This window comes from Apiospora marii, assembly GCF_038362585.1.
Source record: "Apiospora marii strain CBS 49790 chromosome Unknown utg000001l_segment0_segment0, whole genome shotgun sequence".
Lineage (NCBI taxonomy): Eukaryota > Fungi > Ascomycota > Sordariomycetes > Amphisphaeriales > Apiosporaceae > Apiospora > Apiospora marii.
Window position 1 is genome coordinate 2,673,892 of NW_027117372.1, and position 26,215 is coordinate 2,700,106.

Here is a 26,215-nt window from a genome sequence, read left to right on the forward strand (position 1 = left end):
CCGCATCCATCCGCCCCAAAAGTCCCCTGGTTGGGACTGCAGAGTCATCTGAAGTTGTGGTCTTGTCGTCATGTATTCAATCCCGCGCCGTCTTTGCTACCGTCCTTTCTGTGAAATGGACAAAACTCTCGCTCCTTGACCTCAGCGGCGCGCCCAGTTCAGAAAGACTGCCCGCCTATCACCACATTCCTTTATTTCCTCTGCGGATTACGGACACGAAACTCGTCCGCGTAATCAACACACGCTCCTCCGCCCCCCATGTCCTCGTCAACTCCCCCGGGTTTCAACGACAAGCTCGACGGCGACGTGGGCCTGGTCGGCAACTTCGTCGTCTGGAGCATGACGCTCGTCTCGGGCGCCTTCCTCGGCTTCCGCCTCTACATTCGCACGCTCCGGATGCAGCTGTGGTGGGACGACCGGGCCCTGCTGGCCGGCTGGCTCTTCACCATCGCCCAAAGCGGCGTCTTCTCCGAGATGCTCCGCCGGGGGTTCGCCAAGGCTACCATCGATGAGCCCACCATCCTGCTGCTCATGCTCATCGGCGACAACCTCCAGAAGTTCGCCCTCTCGCTGACCAAGCTGTCCTTCTCCCTCACGCTGCTACGCATCTTCACCACGGGCTGGCAGAAGTGGACCATCGTCGGTCTCCTGCTCGTTGTCAACTCGTACTATATCGCACATCTGTTTCTGGTCTGGTTGAATATATGCGACTGTATGTAGCCCCCCTTCTCTCCCTACATGCCAGGAGAAAAGAGTATTGACATGGAGACTGGCAGACCCTCACGAACACCGTATACAGACGTCATGTTTACACCCAACGAATGGAATCCTGTTACAGGTCGCGGGAGCATGTTGGTTTCCCAGCCCCCTAGTCGATTCCCCTCTACAGTTGAGCTAACGAAATGGACAGTCCTCTCCGCCGCCTCCGACTTCATACTGGCTTTCCTGCCCTTGAGTCGTATGTTGGAAGTAACCATGAAGTCATCTGACAAGAGGGCCGCTGCACTCATCACAACCAGTGTCGGTGTCATGTAAGTCTAGCATCCTCCCAGTGCCGATATTGGGCTGACTAACCTTCCACTGCAGAGCAGGCCTTGCTGGGTTAGTAAAAGGCTTTGAGGGCATCCGACTTTTAGACACCGAGAACACCCGATGTAAGCCATGATCCTTTTCTGTCTCCCTTTCTTCAAATCACCTAGACTCAGACAGGGCTAACGGACGGACCAAACCAGACTTCCACTCGATATGGGTGTTCCACATTGTGGGCATCGCCGAGCCCAACGCCACCATAGTAGCGTGTTCCATCCCGATCCTGCGAACCTTCTTCCGCACCCAGCGGCAACTCGGCGGCGAGCGCCCGGCCCTTCCCAGGGGCAGGGGCCCCTACGTCGGCTCAGACAGCGCCGGCAAGTTTACGACCCCGGGGGGCCGGGGCAACAAGCGCCAGAGCAGCGCCGCGTTTAGCGACCACGTCATTCTCAAAGGCGGAGAAGGAGGGGGATTGGGAGGGGGAGCGGAGGCATCAGAAGAAGGCGAGAGTCCGGGAATCATGCGAACCCAGACGTTTGCCGTCACCTTTGATCACATGGCGATGCCGGGAGGGGGATCCTCGCGGCCAGAAGCTGGGGGTATCGAAATGCTATCGCGGTCGGCTCCCAGTTAGTCTTGTAAAAAACCAAAAGAAAGTAAAGCCTCAATACTATTTAGAAGCCCTTGTCCAATACATGAGCAAATGCGGTCTCTGAACCTGATCTATCTACCCGGTTTCGATTTCTTATATCTTCGTGCTAGATTGAACTCCGTGGCACTTCAGAATTTGCCTCGGGGAAGGAAAACCTTGAGTTGGAGGATAATTGTGATAAGTACCGAGAGGGTGGAGGACAGGCGACTCCCATGGTCCCCGGCTTAGAGCGCCGCCGGGCACCCGGTGAAACAGGGCGTGCCGCTGAACATGAAGTTCTCCGTGACGATGCCGTCTGAGGATCACAGACGGCGGTGCTGTCCGTCGTCTTGAACGTGTCGTCGTCATGTGTTCGTGGATGGGGCGCATCATGCGGACGACTTGATCCCCTGTCTCACCTTGGGGGCTCTGACGTCGTCCGCAGTCCCTCGCGTCATCTCCTTCGCCAATAGATCCACGATCACCGGCTGATTCCTGCCTTCGCGATTAGGCGACTAAGCTCTTCGGTATGACCATCGACGAATCAAGGCTGTTCTGGCTCATGATGGTGAACAGACGTCGTCTGGAAAGTCGCATGTTTTGATGTCACTTCATGAAATGCGCGTACGTTACAGATGGGGCACGGTGGGCAACCACATATGCACCTCCCAGTTGAAGAAGAGCATGAAGAATCATGCAAATCTAATCTTGATATCGTCAAACCCCTATTTACGGGTATTCCCCTTGAACGCCGCCCAATGCCAATCTTTGTATATACATCGCTTTTTTCAACGTAAAAAGAAATCACCAAGCATCGAAGTTCCCGAACCCACCGCTCTTGGCCTTCTTCCGCGCAGGCTCTTCCCACGTATCCGGGGCGTCGCCCTCGAGAAGCTCCTCTCCGCTCGTGTTCTGCTGCTGCTTCCGCGCCGCCTGCAGATACTTCCCGACCCCGGGACCCCCGCTCCCCGAGTCGGCAGCCCCGTTGCCGCGGAGCCGCTTGCCAGTCCATGTGGTCCGGTCGTCTTCCGTCCCGCCGCGGCGTTCCACTTCCGCTTTGCGCTCCGCCTGCAGGTCGCGGTCCGCCTTCTGCTTGAGGAACTCCTCGAAGGGGTCGAGGTAGACAATGACGTCCTTGATGGTGATCTTGTTGAGCGGCCGATCCGACCCGTCGCCCGGCACCTCCTCCATCCTCTTGAGCACGTCCAAGCCCCCTACGACTTTGGCGAAGATGGTGTGCTTGTTGTCCAAATGCTTCACGGGCCGGTATGTGATGAAGAACTGGGACGAGTTTGTGTTTTTGCCCTTGTTGGCCATGCTGATGACACCGCGGGAGTCGTGGGTCAGAGGAGACTCGAACTCGTCCTTGAAGTTCTTGCCCCAGATGGACTCGCCGCCGCGTCCGGTTCCAGAAGGATCTCCACCTTGGATCATGAAGTTCCGGATGTTGCGATGGAACGACATGTTGCGATAATACCCCTTTTGCGCAAGACGCGTGAAGTTCCAAACGGCGCGTGGTGCAAATTCGGTGTGGAGCTCCAGGTTCAGGTCGCCCAGGTTGGTCTCCATGCGCGCGTAACCCTTGATCTTGACGCGCCGGGGCTTCAGCATGTATTCTTCGTCGGAAAGCAATGCGCGCTCGCCACTCGTCTCGGGAGTGAGACCTGTGCTCGTGAACGAAGCGGCTGCGCGGCCAGTCGTGTATGCTGCCGCGTTGTAGGCGGTTTTCTTATCTTGGATCATCGACTTGCGCATGGCAGTGCTGCCGTCGGAGTTCTTCGTCAGGGCTTTGGAATGGGTGTGGTTGATATCGCCGCCAGCTTCGCGCTCGCGCCTCGCCTTCTCCACTGCTTCCTTCGCCCGAAGTACCTTGTCTCCTACACGCCCTAGAGCATCGATGTTGACATTCCCTTCCTCCCGCTCCTTTTCTTGTTCCTTGGTCAGAATCGCCTCACCGCCGTCCTTGAGAAACTTGAACTGGCTTAGGTCTCGACTCGCGGCGTTTTGCGGATCCTGCAGAGTGATGATGTCGGATCGGCCGAACTCCTTGTCGTCGAGTAGATCGCGCCACATCTTGGGCTTGATGTTCATCTTCTCGACAGTATCCCAAGCAAATACGTTGGCGTAGCCCCCGTGCCTGATGGCGACAATGTGCGTGTTATCGGTGAAGACCTTGAAGGTGACTGGGTCAATCAGATCTCCCTTCCCATCGCTGCCCGAACCGTCCTGGCCTCTCGAATCGACGTCGGCGTTGCGCGCAAAGTTGAGCTTGATAAGGTCGCGCATAGCCAGAGGCTTCCCGTCGACAGGGTTCGTGTCGTGGTCCTTCAGCCATTTTGAAATGACTTCGATGTCGAAGATGGTGCCGTCGGCGGTGCAAACGGCATTCTGGAAGGGCTGGAGGCTGGCGGCGCAAAAGTTGAAGGGCAGCCGCCTAAATGCGCCGGTGGCTTTGGAGCGAGCACCAGTGTTGGCCGAAAAAGCGTCGGAGGACGACCATTCCGAATGGGTAATGTAGAGCTTGTCGGTTCCCTTGCCCATGTTCTCGCTGCTGCAAATCGCAATTCCAGCTCTGATGAATAGGTGGATTGGGAAACGTAGGAATACTCTAAAAGATAAAGCTTCAAACGTTATGTGGGACAAATGTGGCTGGCGAAAACAGGTACGTAGGTCATGTGGCTGTCGATCTATACCCAAATATTTGGAGCGGAGATAATGGTACAAGCACGCAAGGTACGAACCCAAGATTGCAATGCAGGTCGGTTCGCAGCCTCAAGCTGGGATGCAGATGCAGCTTTTCAGCACTGAAACTCAGCTTCCCGACTGCTTGACTCGTGATGGCCGAGCTGTGGTGGAGATCTGCGGCACGGTATTCCAGCGTATTTGGGCGTCGTAATGGTCCCCCAATGGTCCCAATGGTCCCCCGAATTGGCGGCTGCGCTTGCGCGCAATGATAGCATGCATGCCGTAGCTCGCCCTGCTTAGCGCGATTTGGTTTCAACTGGCCCTTTGAACGTTTCCAAAGCTGCCGCCAAGCAGTCCAATAGGTTAGTTAGTCTAGGTCTCCATCGACTTCCGGGCATCCTCGTCCCCAAAAAAAGCCATGAGCTGTTCTTCCAATTCTACCACGTCGTAAAGGCTTCTTTTTGTTTGCTTGGTGTTGCCTTTGTTCCATTCAATTCTAGACACTGCAATTCGTGTTGCGCCTCGCTTATTCCAAACATCCTCTGTGTTCCCGTTGTACGCCCGCGCGGAGGCTGAGTGACCCGCGACTCCGTGAGAGCAGGCACTCGAGTTATCCAACCCGAGCTGCCCAGCTGTGGACAGATTGATCTAGCCTGCTGCCGATTACCTCAACTGGAGAGCACCCAACACACGCACGCACACATATCCATCATCGACCATGAGGTGGCTGTCGACCTTGACAGTGCTGGGTCTGTCCTTATGGACGGCCCAGGCCCTGGAAGTCAAATTGGTACGGATAGCCTGAGCTGAGCGCCCCGTACCTGCCGTTCGCTTTACTAACAGAAACTCGTTCAGGATGCGTCCGAGGAGAACAGGCAACGATGCGCCGGTATGAATAACTATGCGCGACGCATGCGACCCTGAACGCACGATTCTAACTCTGTCCGCCTAGGAATGTACAACAAGAAAGCATGGGGTGGTCCTACCGAACCGTTTATCCTGACGAAATTCCTTCCCGTCGAAGGCGACGCAGACCCCATCGTCAGCTTCGTGGTGTTTGAGTATAAGGACGATGACCTTGTTGGGATTCCCATTGAAGGCACGTACGACAAGCACTACATCTGCAACGACAAGACCATCGAGATGGGCTACTGCAACAAGACCGATGCCGGCCAATTCATCCTGACGCCCAATGCCACCGAAAAGTCAAACAACCTGATCTTGACCCAGGCTGTTCATCTGAAGGACGCCAAACCCATCAACTACCCCATCAAGAAGACTGGCTACTACTGTGTGGGCGTCATTCCGTTTGAAGGCGGTGATAACTTTGCTGCTGCAGTCGAGTTCCGTGAGGCATATGGCGAACTTCCTGCGACGCAGATTCCCAAGCTGCCCTTCTACGGCGGAATCACCGTTCTCTATGCCGTCGTGGTAGTGTTCTGGGGTTTTCTATACTACCAGCACCGATATGACATTCGTAGGTTGAAGGCGCCAATCAGTTGCAAGTTGCGACGTACACTAACATCTTTCCAGTGCCTGTACAGAACTATATCACGGCCATTCTTGTGTTCCTTGTTGTCGAGATGCTGATGACCTGGGGATTTTACGGTACGAATTTCTGGCTAAGTTTCGCCGATTCAATGCTAACATGGTTTGCGCAGACTACCTGAACCGGAACGGGTCAAACGTGGGCGCCCGCGTACTGTTGGTTGTCGTGGCGGTGCTGAACGCATTCCGCAACTCGTTCTCCTTCTTCCTTCTGCTTATTGTATGCATGGGCTACGGTGTCGTGAAGCCTTCGCTTGGTAAGACCATGACTTATGTGCGGTTCCTGGCCATTGCGCACTTCGTTTTCGGTCTGGTCTACGCGATTACTAGTCTTTTGATCTCTCCTGATACAGCTGGTAAGCCAAGATCTGCACTATCCCTAACTCATGTACGTACATGCTAATCATTGCTAGGCCCGTTGGTTCTGCTCGTCGTGATGCCCCTGGCCGGTACCCTCACTGCCTTCTACGTGTGGACGCTGAACTCGCTCAACTTCACGCTCAAGGACTTGCGCGAACGTAAGCAGACGGTCAAGGAAGCCATGTACAAGAAGCTGTGGTGGTGCATCCTCCTTTCCATTCTGGTCATCTTCGGCTTCTTCTTCTTCAACAGCTTCAGCTTCGCCTCGGCATCGGATCCCAACTACGTGCCGTTCCACTGGAAGAGCCGCTGGTTCATCCTCGACGGCTGGCTGAACCTGGTGTACTTTGCCGACGTGGCCTGGGTTGCCTATGTCTGGCGCCCCACTGCCAACAACCGACGCTTCGCCATGAGTGACGAGATTGCCCAGGATGAAGACGGAGGTTTCGAATTTGCCGATGTCGGAAACCCGGATGACAGCGACGACGAAGAGGCCAACGTTGGTAAGTACAGAAACAATGGCAGCCGCAACAATGACAATACCAACGGCAACGGCACCGATACTGCGGCGTCTGCCAGGCCCGAGTCGCTCTACGCCCCTCCCGCTGGCCCACCCCCCTCGCAGAACAAGGGGGCGAACCGGGCCGTGAGTCCCGGACGTGATTCGTTCGAGGATGGCGAGACTATCTTCGCTGTGGGGGAAGACGGCGACAAGTTCAGCGACGATGAAGATGAAGACACCTCTAAACTGGTTAAGGGGAAGAAATAGTCTAACTGTTTGCTCGGAATTTGGGCCCCCCTAAATCAGGACCTCATCTTCCTTTTTGTCACATACTAGAAATACAAGCAGTTAGTCTCCGGAATGCCGATTGCCTCCCCCGGACTTGGTTTAGGGCGTGCAGCTCTAATAAGAGTTAAACACTGGCAGCGAGGTCACGAGGGCGCATGGTGTCAAGGTCGGAGAGCAGAACGTAATGGATATATGTTATCATAACGATGGAGCCATCGTGGTCGTGTCTGTCAATCGGCCATCAACGGCACGACTTTTGAGGTGTAAATGTAGGGTTGTATAGATCATATGAGGCGTTTGGTAGTTAGTTTTATTCACTCAGCATCACAAAGCATATCGCTCAGCTCAGATACCCCCAGTCCCAAGCAGCCGAAACACCAATGGTGGAGTCACCGGCAGAGGAGTGATTTAATCCCTTCGGGGCTGGCTCTGACATAGTGCATGCCTTCTTTTATGTTCGTTTCTTCTCTCATGCATGTGATGTGGTATTTTCATAACTACCATCTAGGGATTGCATACCCTCCGGTAATGGGGTGGTGTGGGCTGGGTTTCCGGCATGTTTAGCAGCAGGCTTCACCAGGTAGTCCGCTTCCGGAAGAAGCTGCCGTCGATCTTGCTCACAAGGTGGTCCCAGTACCGCACCTCGGGGTCGGCCTCGGTGCCGCCAAACTCGGGCAGCCGCCGCACGACGACGTGCTTGGCCGGCTCGTAGAAGAAGGGCACGCTGATGCGGTAGCCGTCGCCCGCGTGCAGCACCTTGTGCACCGTGCTCGTCGCCCAGCCGCCCGTCCACTGCTCCACCATGTCGCCGATGTTGACCACGTAGGCGCCGGGGAGGGGGTCGGCGTCGACCCATTGCTCTTCTGACTTGTTCTGCCCCTCTTGTTCTTCCCCTCCGGCGACGCGCACCTTGAGCGCTCCGGGCGTCTCGTCGGTGAGTAACATGGTCAGGCACCCGTAGTCCGAATGGGCACCGCATCCCACCATCTCCTCGTCTTCTTCGTCGTCATCCTCCTCGAACCCATCGGTCTTCTTTCTGAAGGCGGGGGGCAGGGGCGGGTACCCCAGCACGCGCAGGCACCTTCTCGGCGTTAGCATTTACCCTTTTTGGAGGGAACAGGGTGTCTCAAGAGGGAATAATGGAAATTTCTCGAATAAACGGTTCCTCTTCCCTCGTAAGACACTGGGATAACCTGGAATAAACACTAAATCGGGAAAGAATAAACACCGAAAGTCGCTTACCAGAACGAGTCCCGCGTCGCCCCGACGAAGAACTCGGGGTCCCGCAGCTCGAGCGCGAACCCCAGCGCCCGCATCACCGCCTCCCCGACGGCGCACAGCCGCGCGACGTAGCCGGGCAGCACGTCGCGCATGGCGGCCGGGCGGGCCGGGTACAGGTTGCGGCCCTCGAGCAGGCCGTCGACGCCGGGCCAGGCGTCGGGCCGCGACGCCTTGAAGGCGCGGTGGGCGGCGACCTGGTCGGCGCCGCCGTCCATCTCGGCATACAGGTCGAGGGCCTCGTGCCAGTCGTTGCGGGCGATGGCGTCGACGTCCTGCCAGCCCCGGGCGCCGTCGCCGTAGCGGTCGCCGCAGGGCCGCCGCGCGATGGCCCGTTTGGTGGCCAGGGCGTCGTCGGCGGTGTAGAATTGCCGGCCCAGGTCCAGAACGCGCTGCATCAGCTCGCGCGGAACGCCGTGGCCCGTGAGGTAGAAGAAGCCCGGGTGCCGGACGGCGGCGCGCAGGGCGGCGACGGTGGTGCGCTGCGCCGGGGTTAGATCCGCTGCCGTGGCGGGTTTCGGGAGGTCGGCTTGGGGTTGGAGTCTGTCCCCATCCTTCTCGCTGTCTTTGGCGGCTTGAGAATTGGTGATGTCGTCGTCTTCATGTGAGGGCCAGGAGATGAAGGGCGATATGTCTATTACAGGCAGGTTGAGCTGCCCCCTGTTTGGCGAAGCAGACATGGTGGTGGGCTGCGTGCTGATGTGACAAAACGTTTGGTGTGCGACGCTAATAGAAGTCACTGAACAGTGTCGTTTGGCGATGAACCAGTCTAGCTGCACCAAAGAGAATCGGCTGTTTATTAAGTCATTTGTAATGTACTCAACGAGTACGGTGAAATGATGAATTGTACTTCAGCTAATCATCCCAGGCAGTTCCTACCTAGTATATCATCCATAAGTTGACCCTCAAGAATCGTACGTCCGGGAAGCTTTGCAGGCCCACTCGACCCCGATCCCCGAAAAAGCGGGAGTCCAGATCCAGCAAAGCACCATCTAATTCCATTCATCTGATTTGTTGGTCACAGCAGCCAAAGAACAACCTAGTACCAACCCGCCTCCGCTTAGCTACTTTTTGCTGTATGTAGCTGAAGATTCATCAAAGTATATTCAACTGCCACAGCTGCAATTAAGCCCCGCTTGCCTGAGAGCTGAACATCATTATGGCTCATAGTGCCAAGCCTACACATTAGTCCATATAAAACGAAAGTGTCGACTCCAAGTGACTCCATAGCCTATTGGTAGGCATTGGAAGCAACGCATGGTCTCTTATGTAGTTGTCTTCTTTCAAATCTATAGATCGATCGTTTCCATCTTGTAGATATATTGGCTAAGGCCTTCTGATAAAATATGTCTGCAGCAGCACAATCTCAGGCCGAAATACAATCCAAAGTCCTTCGCTCGCTCGAGGGCACTCCGTTCGCAGCCAAGTCTCTCGTCCCGCTCTCCGGCGGCACCGCCAACTTTATCTACCTCGCCGACCTGGCACAGCCGCATGATGGCGTCGCCCAAGTGCTCGTGAAGCACAGCGAAGGCTTTCTTGCAAGCAACCCGGGCTTCCAGCTGACCACGTCGCGCTGTGTAAGAAGCATGGCCCTTTTCCTCTTCGCCCCTGCATTTTCATGGTGCCCTGCCTGACAAAGATGGCTTATACATTCGGCATAGCACATTGAAGATGTCTGTCTTCGGACTCTCTCTTCGTCCTCTGTGGATCCTTCCACGTCCCCCAGCCATGATGGCTCCAGATACGTAGTGCGCACGCCCAAGCACTACCCCTTCCCGCAGGACCCCAACACGCAGGTCCAGGAGTACTTACCCAAAGGCACCAACCTCAAAGCATACGCCCTGGAGCACTGGTCAGCACCCCCCTCTTCCCCTGCCGCTGAATCACCAGATGTGCAGCAGCAGGCTCAGGCCAGACAACTGGGCCGGTCCCTGGGACGATGGCTACGCGCATTCCACGACAACTCGTCCGAGCTTCACCCCCGTGACGAGATGCGCGAGGCCGTGGCCGCCAACGGCGTCATGCAGGGCCTGAAGTACACCATCAACTTCCAGTGGCTGCTGGACCGCGCCGCGCAGTTCCCCGACATCCTGACCGAGGCGGTACCCGTCTTCGAGGAAGTCAAGGAGATGGCCGCGGCGGAAATTCGGGACACGGGCCGCCTGCAAGTAATACACGGCGACTTCTGGACGGGCAAGTAAGTATACGAAATGCTTTCAAGGGGAAGGGCCCCTTGCCCCATTTGCTCATTCTCCAAGTGTGCCGCAAACGGTCAAGGACAAAATGTACTTACTGACCGCAACCAACAGCATCCTACTCCCCAACTCCCCCATCCACCAAAACACTCAAATCCCCGTCTTCGTCGTGGACTGGGAGATGGCGCAGCTCGGCGTGCCGAGCCTGGACCTGGGCCAGATGCTGGCCGAGATGTACGAGCTCTGGCTCTACAGACGGGTCCGCGCCGGGCTGTGGATGATGGAGGGCTTCGCCGCGGGCTACGGGGCCGTCACCGAGGCGTCGGCGCTACGGACGGCCGTGCAGCTGGGCGCCCATCTCGTCTGCTTCGGCACGTCGGTGCCCGGCTGGGGCGCGCCCGGGCAGGTGCAGGAGGTCGCGCAGGCCGGGCGGGATATCATATGCCACGCGTGGCGTAAGGACAGGATCTGGTTCGAATCGGGGGAGCTGGTGTGCTTGTTCAGCACTGTCAAGCGGAACTAGTCACCAGCGAGCCCCTTTTCACACCTTCAAGAGATGCATCACCTAATTACATAACCTTACCACAGTTAAGCTCCCGCAGAGGACATAGTCAGCGTTCGTTTGATGATTCAACGGGCTTTGAACTGATTGATTATAATCGTAATGTGCGTTATCGCGTAGCAGTTTCATATATCCTACAAAGATGTTGGTCCCGCAGCCCAAGATGGCTCTCAACATCCCAAGTTCTCCATCATCTCGTTGCTGCCCAACAGCACCGAGTGCTTCTTTTTGTCGCCTTCTCTTCTCTAGTAATCCTACAGATTCCCCATATGCCAATCTCTCGCCGAAGGGGCATGTTGCTCCAAAACCCGAGCCATTCCCCAGCGCCGTTTATCCCTGGTCCCGTATCTTCAACAAACGAGTGTATGGCCGTCACTCTTTCTTTCTTTCTGTTTATCAATAGTTTTACACATTAGGCTGATTCCCACTCCAATGAGTGGTTGAACCTGCGACATCGAGCGGCCCCGTCTCCTTCTCCGTCGATCTTGACTACCAAAATAAGATTATTGTAACACCAACGGCTGCTAGTAGAGCATTGGCGATATGTATTGAGCGCGGAGCTGCGAGACTGATGATTGCATCAAACGGACTGCCACCTCCTGTTACTTTGGGGGCAGGCCCGTTACCAGCGTCCTTCTGTGTTGTTGTGGGTTGTGTTGTGGACTGTGCAGATGTCACTTCGCTAGTTGGTTGAGTCACCATAGTTGTTGGCGGCGCCTGATTATCGTTTGTGTCGGTATTTGTTGTAGGGTGTGTAGTCGGAATGATTACTGTGGGCTCCGTAGTTGACGTGACTATAGTAGGCTGTGTAGTCGAAGTCACTATAGTCGGCTCTGTAGTCGGGATGACTATAGTAGGCTGTATAGTCGAAGTGACCTTGGTAGGCTGTGTAGTCGAAGTGATTGTCGTAGGTTTTGTAGTAAAAGTGGGTATGACCGGCCTTGGCGTCGCCGTTGACTGTACTGTGCTGGTCTTAAGTGTCGTCGGAGATATCGGTGGAGCCTCTGTTGCCGTTGGTGGCGGTGGTGGTGGCGGAGGAGGAGGTGGTGCCGGTCGTCCTGGCTGTCCTGGCGGAGGTGGTGGTCCCGGACGGCCTGGCATTCCTGGTTGTTCTCCTGGAGGCACTGGCGGCCCTGGAGACCCTGGAGATCCCGGAGACCCTGGAGGCCTTGGAGGGACTTGTGGTGAAGGTTGCGGCGACCGCGGTGTTGGCGAGGGATGTACGGTTAAGGTGAGCGTCAAGGCGGGCAGAGGTGCGCCGGGACATAGAGCTGGTAAGAGTTGGCCATTCATCGTCATGCCCAATAACGTCCTGGGGTCTATAGCCACCCCTTTGCAGAAGGTCTCCATGAGTGAAGATGTCATGAGTAATCCTTGCACGCAATTGGCTGAGCATTGCCTCCCATTTTTGAAGTCACGCCGCGAACACCCGACAATTGGGTTGTTGTATGCGGCGATGCAGTTTGAGGGAACCGCATTGGACGCGATCAGCTGGAAACTGGCGAGCGATAAGGCAGCAGAAGATGCAGATGCCATCTGGCCCAGAGTGAGCAGTAGTAACAGCTTGGATGCACTACATTGTTCTCGCTTCATCCGTGACATTGCTGAGCGTATCGACTGTCCTTTAGCTTGGGTCGTTCTGTCGGCGCTAGAGCGCATTGCAAGTTCGGACCGGGGCTGGGGGCCTTAAAAGAAGAGGGCAGGGCAGATCCTGGGGTGCCGCGTGGTCGGAATCAGGCAACGACCTCGTTCTAGGTAGGAGGAGAGGAGGGTCGATAGAAGCCGGATAGAGAGACTCGAAACACGAGATGTCAGATGTCTCGGGGGGCTGCGAACGACGGAGCCGTGCCCTGGTGGCAACAGCCAATGGCGCTGCAGGATCGGTATGGACAGATGACGAACCAACGATAACCAACGTCAATGCGATGATGAAAATTCTCCGAATTCTGATCAAGCCACCTTGGCCCCGTCTAGTGTAGTCTATGTCAATCACCCCAAGATTGACAAGATGAGAGGGATCCTGCAGCGATCACTTTATGCCTTCAGTTCCCTCTCGAGCCTCTCAACGGGGCGGGCACCGGGAGTCGGCCCCCTCCAGGCCAAGTGGCTCGAACGATCCGAAATGGGAAGTTGAGTACTACTTGGCGAGTAACATCAGACCAAACGAGTAACACGATCAAACGCTCCGAGTGTCGTTAGGTGACGTTGGCTATCTGAATCGATGAGACCTGATACCCAAAGAGAATACGACTTTTCCTTCACCCAACAAACGCAGCAGAGTCGTGCATGAAACGATAAAGGTAAAGAAAGAGAAAAGGACAGGCCGAAGGGTGACTGTCGGTACGGAGTAAGGGTAAAAGAGACAGAACGAAACGGCCAGAGAGGAAACGAACGAAGCACTGCTTCGAGCAATCGTTCAAGTGCGACTGCTGGAGAAAAGAAGAGCCAATCAGTGGCGGAAGACTGAAGAGAGACCGGTGATAATTGCAGTGATGTAGAAATGAGAAGAGAATATCCAAGAAAAGCAAGAACCATGACAGTTTGACGACTTGGCAAGTGGCAAGCGGCAAGCAACTTGGAGAAGAGGAGCTGCGAGTTCCGCTGGGAAGGAGCCGCCTTCAATACTACCACGATGTCCGATCAACTTATCAAGATATCAAAGTCCCGAAGACGCCGATTAGATCAGGGGCTTCCTACTTTCCTTATTGGGATCCATCTGCAAGCCCTTTGAAGGTGCGCAATGGAAGGACCAGCGGCCGAGACAGCCTCTCATTGTACATGCCACCAAATGTCTTCAACATACCGGTACACATGTCAGGTTGGCGATTCTCTCCCAATGACCTGTCTGTGTATGGTCAGAAACGGGCAAAAGAAAGAGAAAACCGGGAGCTGGTAAGCCAATGGAGTTGGCCAATTGGGTGCAAAGGAGTGAAACGAAACGTTGCAGTGTTTGAGACGCCTCTTCCCCTAGTCCATGTCCCTCGTTGTGATTGGCTGGAGCTGCGTCATGGCGGCCGCAGTGCAGTTGCTCGAGCCTCGCAGTGCCTTCAGTGGGCCCCCGTCAGTCCAATTCAGCCGCCGTGACACGTCAAAACTGCCAAACCCCAGGCTATCGTTAGCGATCTGCTTGCCTTTTTCTAGCGTAGCGGTTACAGTCTGGGCGACTGGACAGGAGCAACTCGCCGCAACAGCATATCCCTTCGCTTCTATGCACGTGACGTCAAAATGATCTTCCCATCTGCACTCGGTCATCGCATGTCATCCGTGTTCTATCATCAAATCGTCGAGGGACCTTTTGCCATCTCGACTTGAGACAGCTGCCCGCCGATAGGACATAAGACCCTCTTCCCGCTGTCCGTGGTGCAGAAGCGCTACCAAAAGGGAGCTGCATCTGTTCTCGCTAGCCGCCGCCGCCAAAGCGTGACCTGTGACTGCAGGCTAAAGCAAGCATGCGAAGCGCTCTGAGTCATCCCTCGGCACCTTCCTTGCCTGCCCAGTTTATGAAGAAAAAGCAAACGGCTATGCCCGACCTTTTGCTTCGGGCCACAGAGTTCGATCAGCGCGGCAATGGCTGATGCAACAACGAAGTTGCTGCGCTTTGATGGACCGGGTATGCTTCAGGTGCTGTCGCATTGGGGTTTGGTACCGCAAAAAGCAGAACGAGTCAGGCAACGGGCGCCGCTCCGGGTCTCGCTTCATTATATTGCATGACTGTCGACTAATCACAAAAATTCATATCAAGGGTCAGATGCAAGTCCTCTAGCAAGTGTGATAGGGCAAGCCTCATCCCACTTCAGTTCAGATGGTGGTCTTGTCAAAAACAGTACCAAGACAGGTGTAAGTTGTAGCATCATTGAACCCATGTGTTGGTCAATACTTATCCGAGAGGCGTGTGTGGTCTCCTAAGCTCCCATATCAGCAGAACCTGTCGAAGCCTCGGCCGGAACAGTCAGAGAGCGATGTGATCCCCACCGCCAAGTACTTTGAGTGCACTCTATTTATTTGTTAGACAGTAGGTATCCTCTGGCAACACGGAAAATGCACCGGCTTCCACTTTCTCGTGTCAATTGCTAGGGTCTGCCTTCCAACGACTTCACCAAGTACGTGTATATTCCCTCGATAGTGCAGCTGCCGCAGATCAGCGACAAGGTCGCCGCGCCGGCCAATACGGAGGCTCTGGCCGTCAATTCTCCGGTGACGGGGACTCACGCCAACAGGTTCTGGTTGATGTTAGCGAGGTACAGCTGCGTTCGGCGGGCGTCGACACGGATGCCGTTGACTACAGCCGGTACAACTACTGACGACGGCCGTGTGGGGGTTGTTGACGGACGTTTCTGCATGTACCCCTGGAGATGTTGATGTGGTGGACGACTGCCTGTAGGGTGTCGCTAGCCAGGGCACCCGCGTATGGGCATGATAACGCGGCCATCCTGTTGAGGTGTGTTGCGCATACAGCGCCCGTGGCCCTTCACACTTCCGGTACGATGGGTTTCTTACTATTGAAATCGATTATCCAAGCCTGCCAAGTACCAGAGTCTGGACTGGCCATCGGTATGTTCCCTGTGGAGAAGGCGAAGACTCCTCGTACGATTTCGGATGTGCCGGACACGCTGGTCATACCAACGACTTCGTATCTGACGGAAGGTGTACTGCTACCAGAAGGCGCGAAAGGGGTCCAGTTCTGTCAGGGCCGGTCGAGCCAAGTTAGGCGAAGCTTGCCGTTCTCGACGACGGTCCCGAGCGGGTACTGGGACAACGTGTGGACGGGTGCGTGATCTTCTAAGCCAAAAGTAGTCGAGACGGGCAAGCACTACAGCGAAAAGCTGCAAGAGGTGGATATACATGGTCAAGAAGAGGCTCCCGGTATAAAGGTATTCATCAGTGAGTCGTCGTTCTTTGCGATAGGATGGCTCTGATTCCAATATCCTACGAAGGTCGCCTATCAAAACCTCACATTCATGGATTTGAAAACATTATGTCCCTTTGTCGATCTAAGGAACTTGTTATGCGCTTGGCAGCCAGTAATTGGTCAGCACAAGTCTCCAGTCTCTTGTCGTGGCTCAGGGTGGTAAAGCTGGCAGGGAAAGAGGCTATAATCGGTAGTATGTAGTAGGAACTTATTCACATTCTTTCCTCGGCTTCCCGCCCCGCCGCCTGAGAAGCCTTCTTGGTCTCTTCTGACAGCCCTGATCTTATATGTTTGGTACAATAGGCGGATCCTATAGCTCAAGATAATACTTACCTAGGCAGGAGGTGCTGCATTATGTAACGTCTCCTTATGACATAGGACCTCGCATTTCGAATATGTTCAGTGACTTGGTTCGTTACAAGGTGGAATCCAAACAGGAATAGCTCGTAGACTGTGCAAGTCAGACGGGAGCATTAGAGTTGGTCAGCCACACCAAAGTTCAGAAAAGGGGTGGCAGATCCACAACCAGGCAACAGTCTCTTCTATGGAAATGAACCATAGAGAGACAGACACCTTATATATCTAAATAATAGGAAGTTCTTTCGCCGTAGTGGCAAAACACTGCGGCATCTGGTCTACTGAAAAGCTACAGAGATGATCAGCATGGCCCCTGCACCAAGGATGACACATGCAATCAAAGAAGTAGCAACCGTTTTTTTTTAATGCTACCTTCTGGTAATTACGTATGTGTATATACCAGATATTTATATTAATTTTTATCATCATCATTGTTATTACTTTCTCTTCTTTTTCCCCCCTATCTCGTTCCATGGGGGCCAGAGAGGGCCACGGAAAAGTGATCAGACTTGGCAATCTCAGCAAGAGGTCGAGAGTTCAAGTCGGACTGATGCATTGTCATTTTTGCTAGGTTTTGGCAATGCCTTGAATCAGTAAGCCTGGTTAAATTTTCCACCACAGATGGCAGAGAGATATGAAAGGGCGATTAGACAGTATAGATCTATGTACAGTCATGAGCACCATGCGAAAAACAAATGGCATCTCATTGGGGTACTGACGGAGGGTGATATTCGGCAATAGATTGACAGGGCCATAGAGATCACTATACCAAAATCCACTGTTCATATTCATTTTGCCTGCTTCAACTAATGGTAAATTGACCGCCATTGTCTTTTGCTTATATGCTTTCGGCGTCTTCATCTATATCATTCCGTGGCAAGCACACACAGATGTGCACCTGGTGAACACCTGACGTCTCCGCATCATATGCCCATGCTCTTTTAGAGTTTCTGCTCCTCACTCGCTCGAGTTCGGAATATCTGCTGAGACTGGACATGTTCCTTCTGACCTTGTATCTGATCTATCATGCAGCAGTCTTGGCCCACAGGTCGCGCATCTGCACAACACCCGGTACGCTGGCGATGGCACCGACCGCCATGTCGCTGAAGATGCCCTGTTCCAGACTCCAGTGAATGGTGAGCGGGAACCAGGCCAGCTGGCGCACGACCGTCTTGCGCCACTCGTCGGTCCAGGCGCTCTCCTCCTGCTCCATCACGGCGACGGTGCGGTCACCCAGCCGCTCGGCCGGCGTGCGCTGCGAGCGCCGCCAGGCGTCGTAGAATAGCTCCCCGATCTTGAGGCCCACGAAGCAGCCCCAGAAGCGCGCACTCAGCCGCATTGTCTTGCCAATGTTGGCGGGCTGCCACGACAATACTCCCTTCTGCGCCAGGAACGCGCCGTTCTCCAGCGACTGGAAGACGATGCACGCCACGAGCTGTGCCACCGAGAAAGACACCTCGAGCTTGTCAAGCTTTGCAGTACCGCCCGCCGCCTTCTCGTCCTTTACTTGCTGGCGTGCCGCACGCAGGCGCGCGATCAGGCCCCGTGCCCAGAAGTACATGTTCAGCAGCCCCCACAGCCGCAAGAAGGTGCGGGCCTCGCTTAGCATGCCGCCAAAGGCACGCAGACGTTTCGCGATACCGAGAAGCAAAGCGGCAGACGGCGAGAAGGATGACAGCGATTTCGAGGTGAGGAAGAGCGTAGTGTAGGGTGGCAATGCAGAAGCAAGAGCCATGAGCTGAGTGGCGCTGCGCTGAATGGCGGGGCCCGTCAGCGACTCGAGCAGGGCCGCGCTCAGGCGTGACGAATAACAGAGGAACAGGGCTGTTGTGTCAATGCCCGAGGGCGTGCTGAGGCAGCGCTGCAGGTGGGCGAGGAAGGCATCGATATTGGAGGGCGTCGCGGCCAGCACGGCTTTGATGGGCATGGGCCTCGGCTCTGGTGCGGGACCTGAAGAGGCGGAGGGCACCGGCTCGCCCGAGGGCAGATCGCTGGTCGCTTCGACTTCCATTGTGGGCATGTTGCTGGTCGCTTCAACTTCCGTTGAGGGCAGGTCGCCGGTCGCTTCAACTTCCGCCGAGGGCATATCGCTGGTCGCTTCGACTTCCGTTGAGGGCATGTCGCCAGTCGCCTCAATTTCCGCTGAGGACATGGTTGAAATTGGCCGTGCCGATGATATATCTACCAAAGGCTGCGTTGTATACAGCTGGACGGGTTGCAGGACCGGAGTCACGCGTGTGAAGCAATCAGTTAGAGACGAGAAAGCGTTGGGTGACGTCGTTCGCTTTATCTGGACTTCGAGCCGCTAGCGGTCTAGTTCTCGAGATTCGGTAGTAGCAAGACAACAAAAGCCACAAATGGGACTAAAGAGGCGGGAAATCCGGGGTAGAGATTTGATGTGGACGGCTTAAAAAAGACGACAAGGCTCGACGAAGTTTGGACACGCTCGAAATGCGGGGAGAAAGGGGGAACCGGCTTTCAAGCAGAATATAAGTCTATACAATTCATGCAAAGAAGATGAAATGCTCGGGAAAGGGAAGTAGGGTATGCACGCGGTAATGTCACAACGGGAATCCCTTGATTAGGTTGTTGATGGGATGTGGAGGGTCCCATCAGGTACCTCGGTTCCGGTCCGATCAACGGCAGTGGATTGCTTGCTAGCACCAAAAGGCGGATGGTGGGTGGGTACGCACGCCAAGCGCTGGGCCGACTTTCTGTAGGTAGACCACAGCACACGCAGTCATCGGCAACGACACAGAATCGCGTGGTATATGACCATACATCATTAAATATAGATATACCATGAAGTTATTGTGTTTTTAATAGCTAAGTAGTGCTACATGCAAGTCCACAAGGCCTAAAGCAGGTAAAGGGGGGAAGGAACGAACGGTCAAGAAGAGGACCACTAAGGCTTTGACAGATAGCTTCAACTCAATACAAACATCACAGCCAGATATATTCCCTATACGTAATCAAACACGACTTATTTGCTTGCTTCCTAAGCTGTGTTGCCCACGATCTTCTCAGTCTGCATGCGGAATGGGTATTTTGAAATAGTTTCGCTTCCTCGTTATGACCCAGGGGTGCAAACACCAAAACCCAATCACGAGATGTCAGTGCTTCAAAACTCCAGGCATCACTTCACGCATGGCCTTCGCGCAACTACACGGAACACATGCAACATCAGCTGAGTGCAGTGTGTTGCCAAGTAGGTAGGTTGCCTGGTCGGCGTTTGATTCAATGGCTGTTATCTGATAAAGTCATGAGCTGCAATACGCGTTGCTCCCCAAAGAGCGTTGCTCCTCCAGGAACGCGTTACTCCTCCACGCGTTGGTCCTCTAGGCGTATCTGCTGCGTAAACCTCAATCGCTGGACACGAATAAAGCCGCGACCTTTGCTTGACCAACTTTGTTGTTTCCTTTTCCTTTCCTCATCCTCCCCACCACCATTCACCATCAACCCATCTTTCCCTTACCCGTATATCTTCTTGTGTATACGTCCCTCCTTAGATCCTTCTTCGATTACCCTTCATAGTTCTGAGCACATTCGCGTTGGAGGCTACCACTCTAAGTCCTGGAGGCCTGGGATCAAAGCTACACACCTGAGCGCCCAGGACCTGCTCGTTCAGATAGGGTGCTATCCCCAGGATGGCGCTCCCTGTGGACCCAACAACCGTTTACACGGCCGTTTCCCAGTCAATCGGGATCGTCGAGCAGATCCTGACCTTCTGTCGCGACTGCAAGGAAGCCTACCAAAATCTACCATTCATCGTTGAACTCATCCAGTTGGAATGCAATACGTGGAAGGCTCTGCTTGCGAGACTAGAAGATCGCCTCAATACTAGTAATCCTTCAGGACCAAGCCTCGATCTTGTTCCATCAGGTATTCTCGAGAAAGTTCGTGATTCCTTGTCGCGGTTGGATGCCTTCATCAGGGCCAGGGCTTTGCGAGATGACACAGACGTCAAGGTGCGGTTGACGAAAGCTATCAGATGGATTGTGTCAGAGAAAGGGAAGATTCGTGACCTCTTGGACGAGCTCGGTTCCATCAAGACCAACTTTTCCTTAGCTTTAGATGTGGACAGCAGGTATGGCCGACACACAGCCTCTGTCTATCAGTCTTCGAGTCCATTTGCTAACGCATCAACAGTTTCTCTGTGGCTGCATTGGAAAAGGAAATTAAGCAGGTTGAGAAGTCGATAATCGGTGAGCTCGTGGCATAACTGTGTTACACATAAACCCTCGGTGTGAAATTGCTAACTCGGTCCTAGGCCGCTCTGAACAGCTTCTGGTCCTGAATTTGATCAAACCTCGAGATATCATACCTACAGAGACACACCGTCAAAAGCAGGCTATGCGTGTGACCGAGACGTGCGATTGGATCATCAAGTCTTGTCTTTGGGAGGATTGGCTTCGAGGCGGTTCCACAAGCTGCTGCCGGTTTCTATTCATTCACGGAATCGCCGGCAGCGGGAAGACAATACTCGCATCCGCTCTTATCGACGAGCTGCTCAATATTCTCGGTAAACGAACCGTCGAGGAGAAACAGAAACGGGTGAAGGGGTTCTCGTACTATTACTGCTCTCATGAACATGATGTTGATGAGAAGCGGCCCTTTCTCCGTTGGATCGTCTATGATCTATGCCGCCAGCTCGGGGATTACGTCCCCCAATCGCTCGCAGAGATCAATGATGCCAGCACAATACCGGACGAGACTCTACTAAGATGCTTTCTTGCTGTCTCGAGACGGTTCAAAGAGAGGGTATACCTTGTAGTGGATGCTGTGGACGAGTGTCGAGCACCGCGCGCAGGGTTCCTGGAAGTCCTGACGACCATTGGTGCCTCCGAAGAGTACATGCATGTTTCCATCCTAGCAACCGGAAGGCTGGAGGCCGACATCAACCGTACGATTGGCAGCGCCCTCGAAGACAAACGGAAATATCCATTGTCAACAACATCTCCGCAAAAGCGAAGTGCGCTTCCAGATACGCCCGTGACAAACAAGCGTACCCGCTTCAGCCATAACCTTGCCACCACCCAACATGGAGAGAGCTCGAGTCACAACCGACAACTACAAGAACATGTGTCACCAAGTCCCGGAACTCCGGAACAGGGCAACGGTCAGAGCGAGACAGAAGCAGACAGTATGGTCCTTGATGAGGATGAGAGGCCTCAGCAATTGTCGACAATTTCTGCCTCGTTCAGGAACGGATGCACAAGATTGGACATGGACAATATCTATGTTAGACAGGCCATCGAGATATATGTGCACGCCAAGCTCAAGGAGATTGAATTTTGCGATATTTGGGGGGAGGAGAGTGCCTTTACCCTAGAGATAAAAGGGGAACTTGCCAAAAAGGCCAGAGGAATGTAGGTTGTTTGCTACCCTTCAAGTTCATGTAACTTCGTACTGATTGATGGCAGGTTTCGGCTGGTATCGTGCCAAATCGAAATGTTGCGCAATAGCAAACAGCTCTACAACGAGAAGGCAGTCCGAGAGGCCGTGGACACCATGCCGAGCACGATTTTCGACATGTATAAAGGACTCGTGGTGAAATGGGTCCCTGGAGCGAATGCGCAGAACGTTGTGGCCAGAAATGCTTTGGCGTTGATCTGCAGTTCTACTTCGGAGATCCCTTGCGCCGAGGTCCTGGTGGAAGCAGCACGCCTAGATGTCTCTTCAAACACAAGTTTGATCAAGTTCACCTTGAAGAACCTTCGAGACTTGCTCGGCTGCCTTATCAAGATCACCAGGATGAAGAGAAGACCAGACTCGGTGTTTGCACGTAATGAGGAGGATTTGATCTTCCGGCAGGTACTCCCCGCCCATTACACCGTAAAGGAATTTGTGTACGACAAGTCGACAGCATCAGATCCACGGGTAGGATGCTTTGCCCAGACCAAGGTATCCAATCTGATCTTGGAGCTTCAAATCGCCTGGCTAGGCCTTACCCATTGGGGCCAGAATCGTCCTGCTAATAATCGGAAAACTCCGACCCGCTTTGAAGAGTACTGCTTGAAGATGACGGAGAAGTCTCTGAGGCTGCATCGTGGGCTTATCGCCGAGGAAAAGAGCATCTACGAACTAGTATTTCTCTGCTTGAGATACGACAGCCATCACTTTTCACAGCTCAAAAACACTCGGAGGGCCTTCCCCTCGTGGCTTCTGATTTTGCCAACACTTGTTTATCAAAAAGATGGCAACCCTGCGAACCTGAACACCAGCGTTCTGGTCAGCCTGCTGCTGCTGGATTGGCCGGAGCTAGCAAAGAGGTTTCTAACCGGTCTTAATGCCAAAGACCGCAGTGCTGTTTGGAAGGATGTTTTCACCTTGGAGCGCAGACCGCAGAAGGACTTTGCCACGACCAGCGACTTGGTCATCCGGCCACAGACTACAATACTCAAGGCCTGCGTCGCTCTACGCAAAGCCAACTTCTTGCAGGCTTTGATTGACTGCGGTGCGAACTTTCTGGGCGAGCCCAACATCATCTATTATGCTCTAGAGCTGCACTGGAGCAACGACCCTGCTTCGCCCGCGCCCGAGGAGTTTTCTACTACCGACTCGCTGCTCAGAATCCTCCTGGACGCAGGCGCAGATCCGTGCCCCCGAGGCTGCTTGTTCACCCCCTTGCAGCATGTCATCTCCCATCTCGAAGAGCCCTGGGTGCACACGATGGTCCAACGCCTCGAATACCGGAACGGCGACATCAACATGGTCGGCACCCCGGGAGGCGAGCATCCCTATTCCAAAGATGACGATAATGACGACAAAGAGGACTGGTGGTACAATCGGCACCCGCTCGATATATGCCGACTGGTCATTCCGGACTGGGGCAAGGACGCGGGCGAGGATGAGGTCGACCAAGCTCGCAACCAGATTGAGTTGCTGCTCAGACAGTTCGGTGCCTTTGAGAAAGATAAGAAGAAGTCGCGCGGTTCACGGGGAGCGGCGCTTGTCGTCAATATTTCAGATGACGACGATGATGCTCTTGCTTAGGTCTCGCCAGGCCACCACACCGTCTACACGGGGTGAAGCAACATGTTTTCTGTTAAGCTTGAGTTGATGTATTGGACATGGATACGAACTGCCGAGGGCAGTATACTTAGACGGAGAGGAGGTATTGCATCTCCAGCGATGAATCGAACGTTACGAGTTCTTGACGGGCGTGTCAGGATGGCTCACGGAAGACCACAGGGCGGACTGTTGGCTGTCATGTATTAGACATGCAGATATATGAATTAGCAAGCCCGATTAGCACTGAATACATAGCTGATGAATAACGATAGATGACCCTATAGAAGGCGAGCTAGTTGTGGTGGTATAATCTGATCTCCTATTCGCCGACCAATGTGTTGTATTACCGCGACTTACGCATATCGAAGCGGGGAAAACGACGTGCTGTGTTGTAGGTCAGCACGCTCATCAAAGCGGGGAAGGACGACATGTTGTTGGGAGGCGTGCACAATTGAATGGCAACTTTTGACCAAGTCATACCAATCGCTCTCGGTACGGGTATGCACTGGGGAGAATGGCATCATCTCTGTGCGAATCCTGTCGTGGCGTCGTAGGCGAACTCTGGTCGCCAGCGAGCAATGAAGACCTTGATAAACAAGACGACGATGCGTGGGAAAGAACGGCCACACGTACCCAAGCGAGTCGCTTCGAAGAGTCTGCCCGCAAAGGTTGCGATATCTGTGCTATCGTCACCGCGCATATCAAGTCGAAACACCCAGGCTCCGGCGAAGACGTGGTCGAGACAAGGGCCATTTGGTCAGCAAATAGATTGTGGTTCCACACAAATGGCGCTTCCTATTACGTGCAATTCGTGAAAATAAGAAGCAAGGACCTGCCCAGTCCATATGCGTCCGCCATGAGCACGAGCACCTTCTCGGGTGAGTCCGTGACAAAGCTCTTGGCCTGGTGAAGGGCTTTGCGATGGGCACGAGACCTGCATGTCTTGGGCAAAATCCAATGGCGTCCCTCCAACGATGCCTACACGGCTCCTGGGATTAGATGGCTCTGTAGACCCCCCAAGAGTTCGGCTACTAGCATCAGACCAACTTGGCCGTCATGTTCGCTATGTTACTCTCAGTCACTGCTGGGGAGGCCAAGTGCCACTGCGGCTCTCACGCAGCAACATGCGCTCAATGAGCCAGCATATAGATTTCCAGCAATTGCCCAAGACTTTTCAAGACTGCATTAGAGTCACACAGAAGGTGGGCATTCAACACCTTTGGATCGACTGCCTATGCATCATTCAAGACTCGGAAGAAGACTGGCAGCGCGAGGCCAGCCTCATGGAACAGGTCTACTCTAACTGCTATCTGAACATCGCCGCGACAGATTCAGAAAATAGCAGCTAGGGCCTCTTTCGTGATCGGGATTCGCGTGAGGCCGGATGCCCCTACATACCGGTGACTAGCCAAGAAGGGTTCGTCTGCTATGTTGACCTTGGTGTTTCTGGGCCGCTTCGCACCCGAGCCTGGGTAGTCCAAGAGCGCTTCTTATCGCCACGCACAGTACACTACACTAGGGACCAGCTGGTGTGGGAGTGCTCCGAGAGTTTCACTCTAGAAGGGCTTTCGGCCGGCATCAACCTCACACAGAATGCCAATACCCTATTTAAACAGCACAATACCGCTATTGTGACTGCCACCCTCTCGCCAGAAAAGGTCTACAAAGTTTATGAGTTATGGGACACGCTAGTGATGCAATACACAGAGGGCTGTTTGAGTTTCTCCTCCGATAGGCCTGTGGCAATTGCTGGTATCGCCCGGGTGATCTGCCGTCATCTAGACCTGGCCCCGTCAGACTATCATTCTGGACTATGGAAACCGCGCTTCATTGAGGGTCTTTGCTGGAGTATCGAGTCACTCTCCCTGAAAACAAGGCAGGTTCTCAGCAATTTTGGCCAAGGCAGTCTTGCACATATACCGACGTGGTCCTGGCTCTCCGTCAACGGAAGTGTTTGGCAGGATCATTGTGGTCGAACCGGCAGTTACACGACACCTTCCGAGCTTGTTGAAGTCAAGACGGCCTCCCTGGGAGATCCGTTTGGTCCTGTGATCTCGTCAGTGGCTCAGGTCAGAGGACCCCTTTGTGAAGCTTCCATCGCTCCAGGACCTGTAACGAACAGTCCCGAGAATGATGATGAGATCGCATGGTGGAATATCACGCTGAACAGTGCGACCTGGAAATCGCCAGGCCATTATATTCTTTACCTCGACAATTTTCAGGGCCAGGACTTGGTGGATATTTTGAGAAACCCCATATATCTGCTGGCCGTGAGGGTCGTGAATAGGCACGTACATACGTTTGACAAATGTGTATATTGGTGTATAATTCTTGTCCCTGTCGAATCGCAAAGGGCCCAATTTCGACGGATCGGCTTCATCGAATTCTGGGACAGCAGTCATCGACCCAAAGGAAGCCATTATGGAGACGTGGATGGCTTTGAACCGAACCCTAACTGAGTGTTTTAACAGTGACGACATACCGGAACACATGTACGAAATGGTGGACGATAGCTATAAGTATTCGATAAACCTGGTATAGATTTACCAATTACTTCTGCACCTGAACGGCTCAAGTGACGCGGCTTTCCCGCTGCCAGATGTAAGGGTTGGTGGTAAGCTCTGATAGGCAATCTAGACGCCTCCTTTAGACCGGTTGAGGACGCATCTGGGGCAGTCGCTAAGAGCACTGGTCGGGTGCCGTGGCACCAACTTAACGACAGACAAGAATGTAATGGCAAGAGAGTGAGAGTAATGAGAAAAGGGGAGAATTCTACCAAAAAGGTTTGGTCACCTATCAGGGTGTTGTTGCACTAGCCGCGAATCGAACGCGGGGCCCATCGAGTTTTCACTTTTAT

General features: G+C 54.0%; 10 protein-coding genes across 10 annotated transcripts; 6 read left to right on the forward strand and 4 right to left on the reverse strand.

Moving 5' to 3' along the window:
• Positions 1–258: 258 nt before the first annotated feature.
• PG985_000884 (uncharacterized protein) lies at positions 259–1,663 on the forward strand (the record flags this gene model as incomplete). Its single annotated transcript, XM_066820653.1, has 4 exons — positions 259–712; positions 911–1,031; positions 1,087–1,154; positions 1,233–1,663. The coding sequence occupies 4 exons, from the start codon at positions 259–261 to the stop codon at positions 1,661–1,663; spliced, it is 1,074 nt and encodes a 357-aa protein (XP_066691532.1).
• An 801-nt stretch (positions 1,664–2,464) lies between these two features.
• PG985_000885 (uncharacterized protein) lies at positions 2,465–4,201 on the reverse strand (the record flags this gene model as incomplete). The annotated part of the gene is made up of 1 exon (XM_066820654.1): positions 2,465–4,201. The coding sequence occupies one exon, from the start codon at positions 4,199–4,201 to the stop codon at positions 2,465–2,467; it is 1,737 nt and encodes a 578-aa protein (XP_066691533.1).
• An 862-nt stretch (positions 4,202–5,063) lies between these two features.
• PG985_000886 (uncharacterized protein) lies at positions 5,064–7,022 on the forward strand (the record flags this gene model as incomplete). Its single annotated transcript, XM_066820655.1, has 6 exons — positions 5,064–5,135; positions 5,201–5,234; positions 5,298–5,822; positions 5,879–5,953; positions 6,007–6,249; positions 6,307–7,022. The coding sequence occupies 6 exons, from the start codon at positions 5,064–5,066 to the stop codon at positions 7,020–7,022; spliced, it is 1,665 nt and encodes a 554-aa protein (XP_066691534.1).
• A 594-nt stretch (positions 7,023–7,616) lies between these two features.
• PG985_000887 (uncharacterized protein) lies at positions 7,617–9,001 on the reverse strand (the record flags this gene model as incomplete). Its single annotated transcript, XM_066820656.1, has 2 exons — positions 7,617–8,072; positions 8,363–9,001. The coding sequence occupies 2 exons, from the start codon at positions 8,999–9,001 to the stop codon at positions 7,617–7,619; spliced, it is 1,095 nt and encodes a 364-aa protein (XP_066691535.1).
• A 666-nt stretch (positions 9,002–9,667) lies between these two features.
• PG985_000888 (kinase-like domain-containing protein) lies at positions 9,668–11,039 on the forward strand (the record flags this gene model as incomplete). Its single annotated transcript, XM_066820657.1, has 3 exons — positions 9,668–9,898; positions 9,983–10,518; positions 10,631–11,039. 3 exons carry the CDS (start codon positions 9,668–9,670, stop codon positions 11,037–11,039), a joined length of 1,176 nt encoding a protein of 391 aa, XP_066691536.1.
• Positions 11,040–12,051: 1,012 nt separating this feature from the next.
• On the reverse strand, positions 12,052–12,345 carry PG985_000889 (uncharacterized protein; the record flags this gene model as incomplete). The annotated part of the gene is made up of 1 exon (XM_066820658.1): positions 12,052–12,345. The coding sequence occupies one exon, from the start codon at positions 12,343–12,345 to the stop codon at positions 12,052–12,054; it is 294 nt and encodes a 97-aa protein (XP_066691537.1).
• A 3,286-nt stretch (positions 12,346–15,631) lies between these two features.
• PG985_000890 (uncharacterized protein) lies at positions 15,632–15,853 on the forward strand (the record flags this gene model as incomplete). The annotated part of the gene is made up of 1 exon (XM_066820659.1): positions 15,632–15,853. The coding sequence occupies one exon, from the start codon at positions 15,632–15,634 to the stop codon at positions 15,851–15,853; it is 222 nt and encodes a 73-aa protein (XP_066691538.1).
• A 1,515-nt stretch (positions 15,854–17,368) lies between these two features.
• Positions 17,369–18,496, reverse strand: PG985_000891 (uncharacterized protein; the record flags this gene model as incomplete). Its single annotated transcript, XM_066820660.1, has 1 exon — positions 17,369–18,496. The coding sequence occupies one exon, from the start codon at positions 18,494–18,496 to the stop codon at positions 17,369–17,371; it is 1,128 nt and encodes a 375-aa protein (XP_066691539.1).
• Positions 18,497–19,991: 1,495 nt separating this feature from the next.
• PG985_000892 (uncharacterized protein) lies at positions 19,992–23,340 on the forward strand (the record flags this gene model as incomplete). Its single annotated transcript, XM_066820661.1, has 4 exons — positions 19,992–20,431; positions 20,494–20,549; positions 20,615–21,713; positions 21,768–23,340. 4 exons carry the CDS (start codon positions 19,992–19,994, stop codon positions 23,338–23,340), a joined length of 3,168 nt encoding a protein of 1,055 aa, XP_066691540.1.
• Positions 23,341–24,214: 874 nt separating this feature from the next.
• On the forward strand, positions 24,215–25,645 carry PG985_000893 (uncharacterized protein; the record flags this gene model as incomplete). The annotated part of the gene is made up of 4 exons (XM_066820662.1): positions 24,215–24,236; positions 24,607–24,650; positions 24,708–25,527; positions 25,581–25,645. The coding sequence occupies 4 exons, from the start codon at positions 24,215–24,217 to the stop codon at positions 25,643–25,645; spliced, it is 951 nt and encodes a 316-aa protein (XP_066691541.1).
• Between the last annotated feature and the right edge of the window lie 570 nt (positions 25,646–26,215).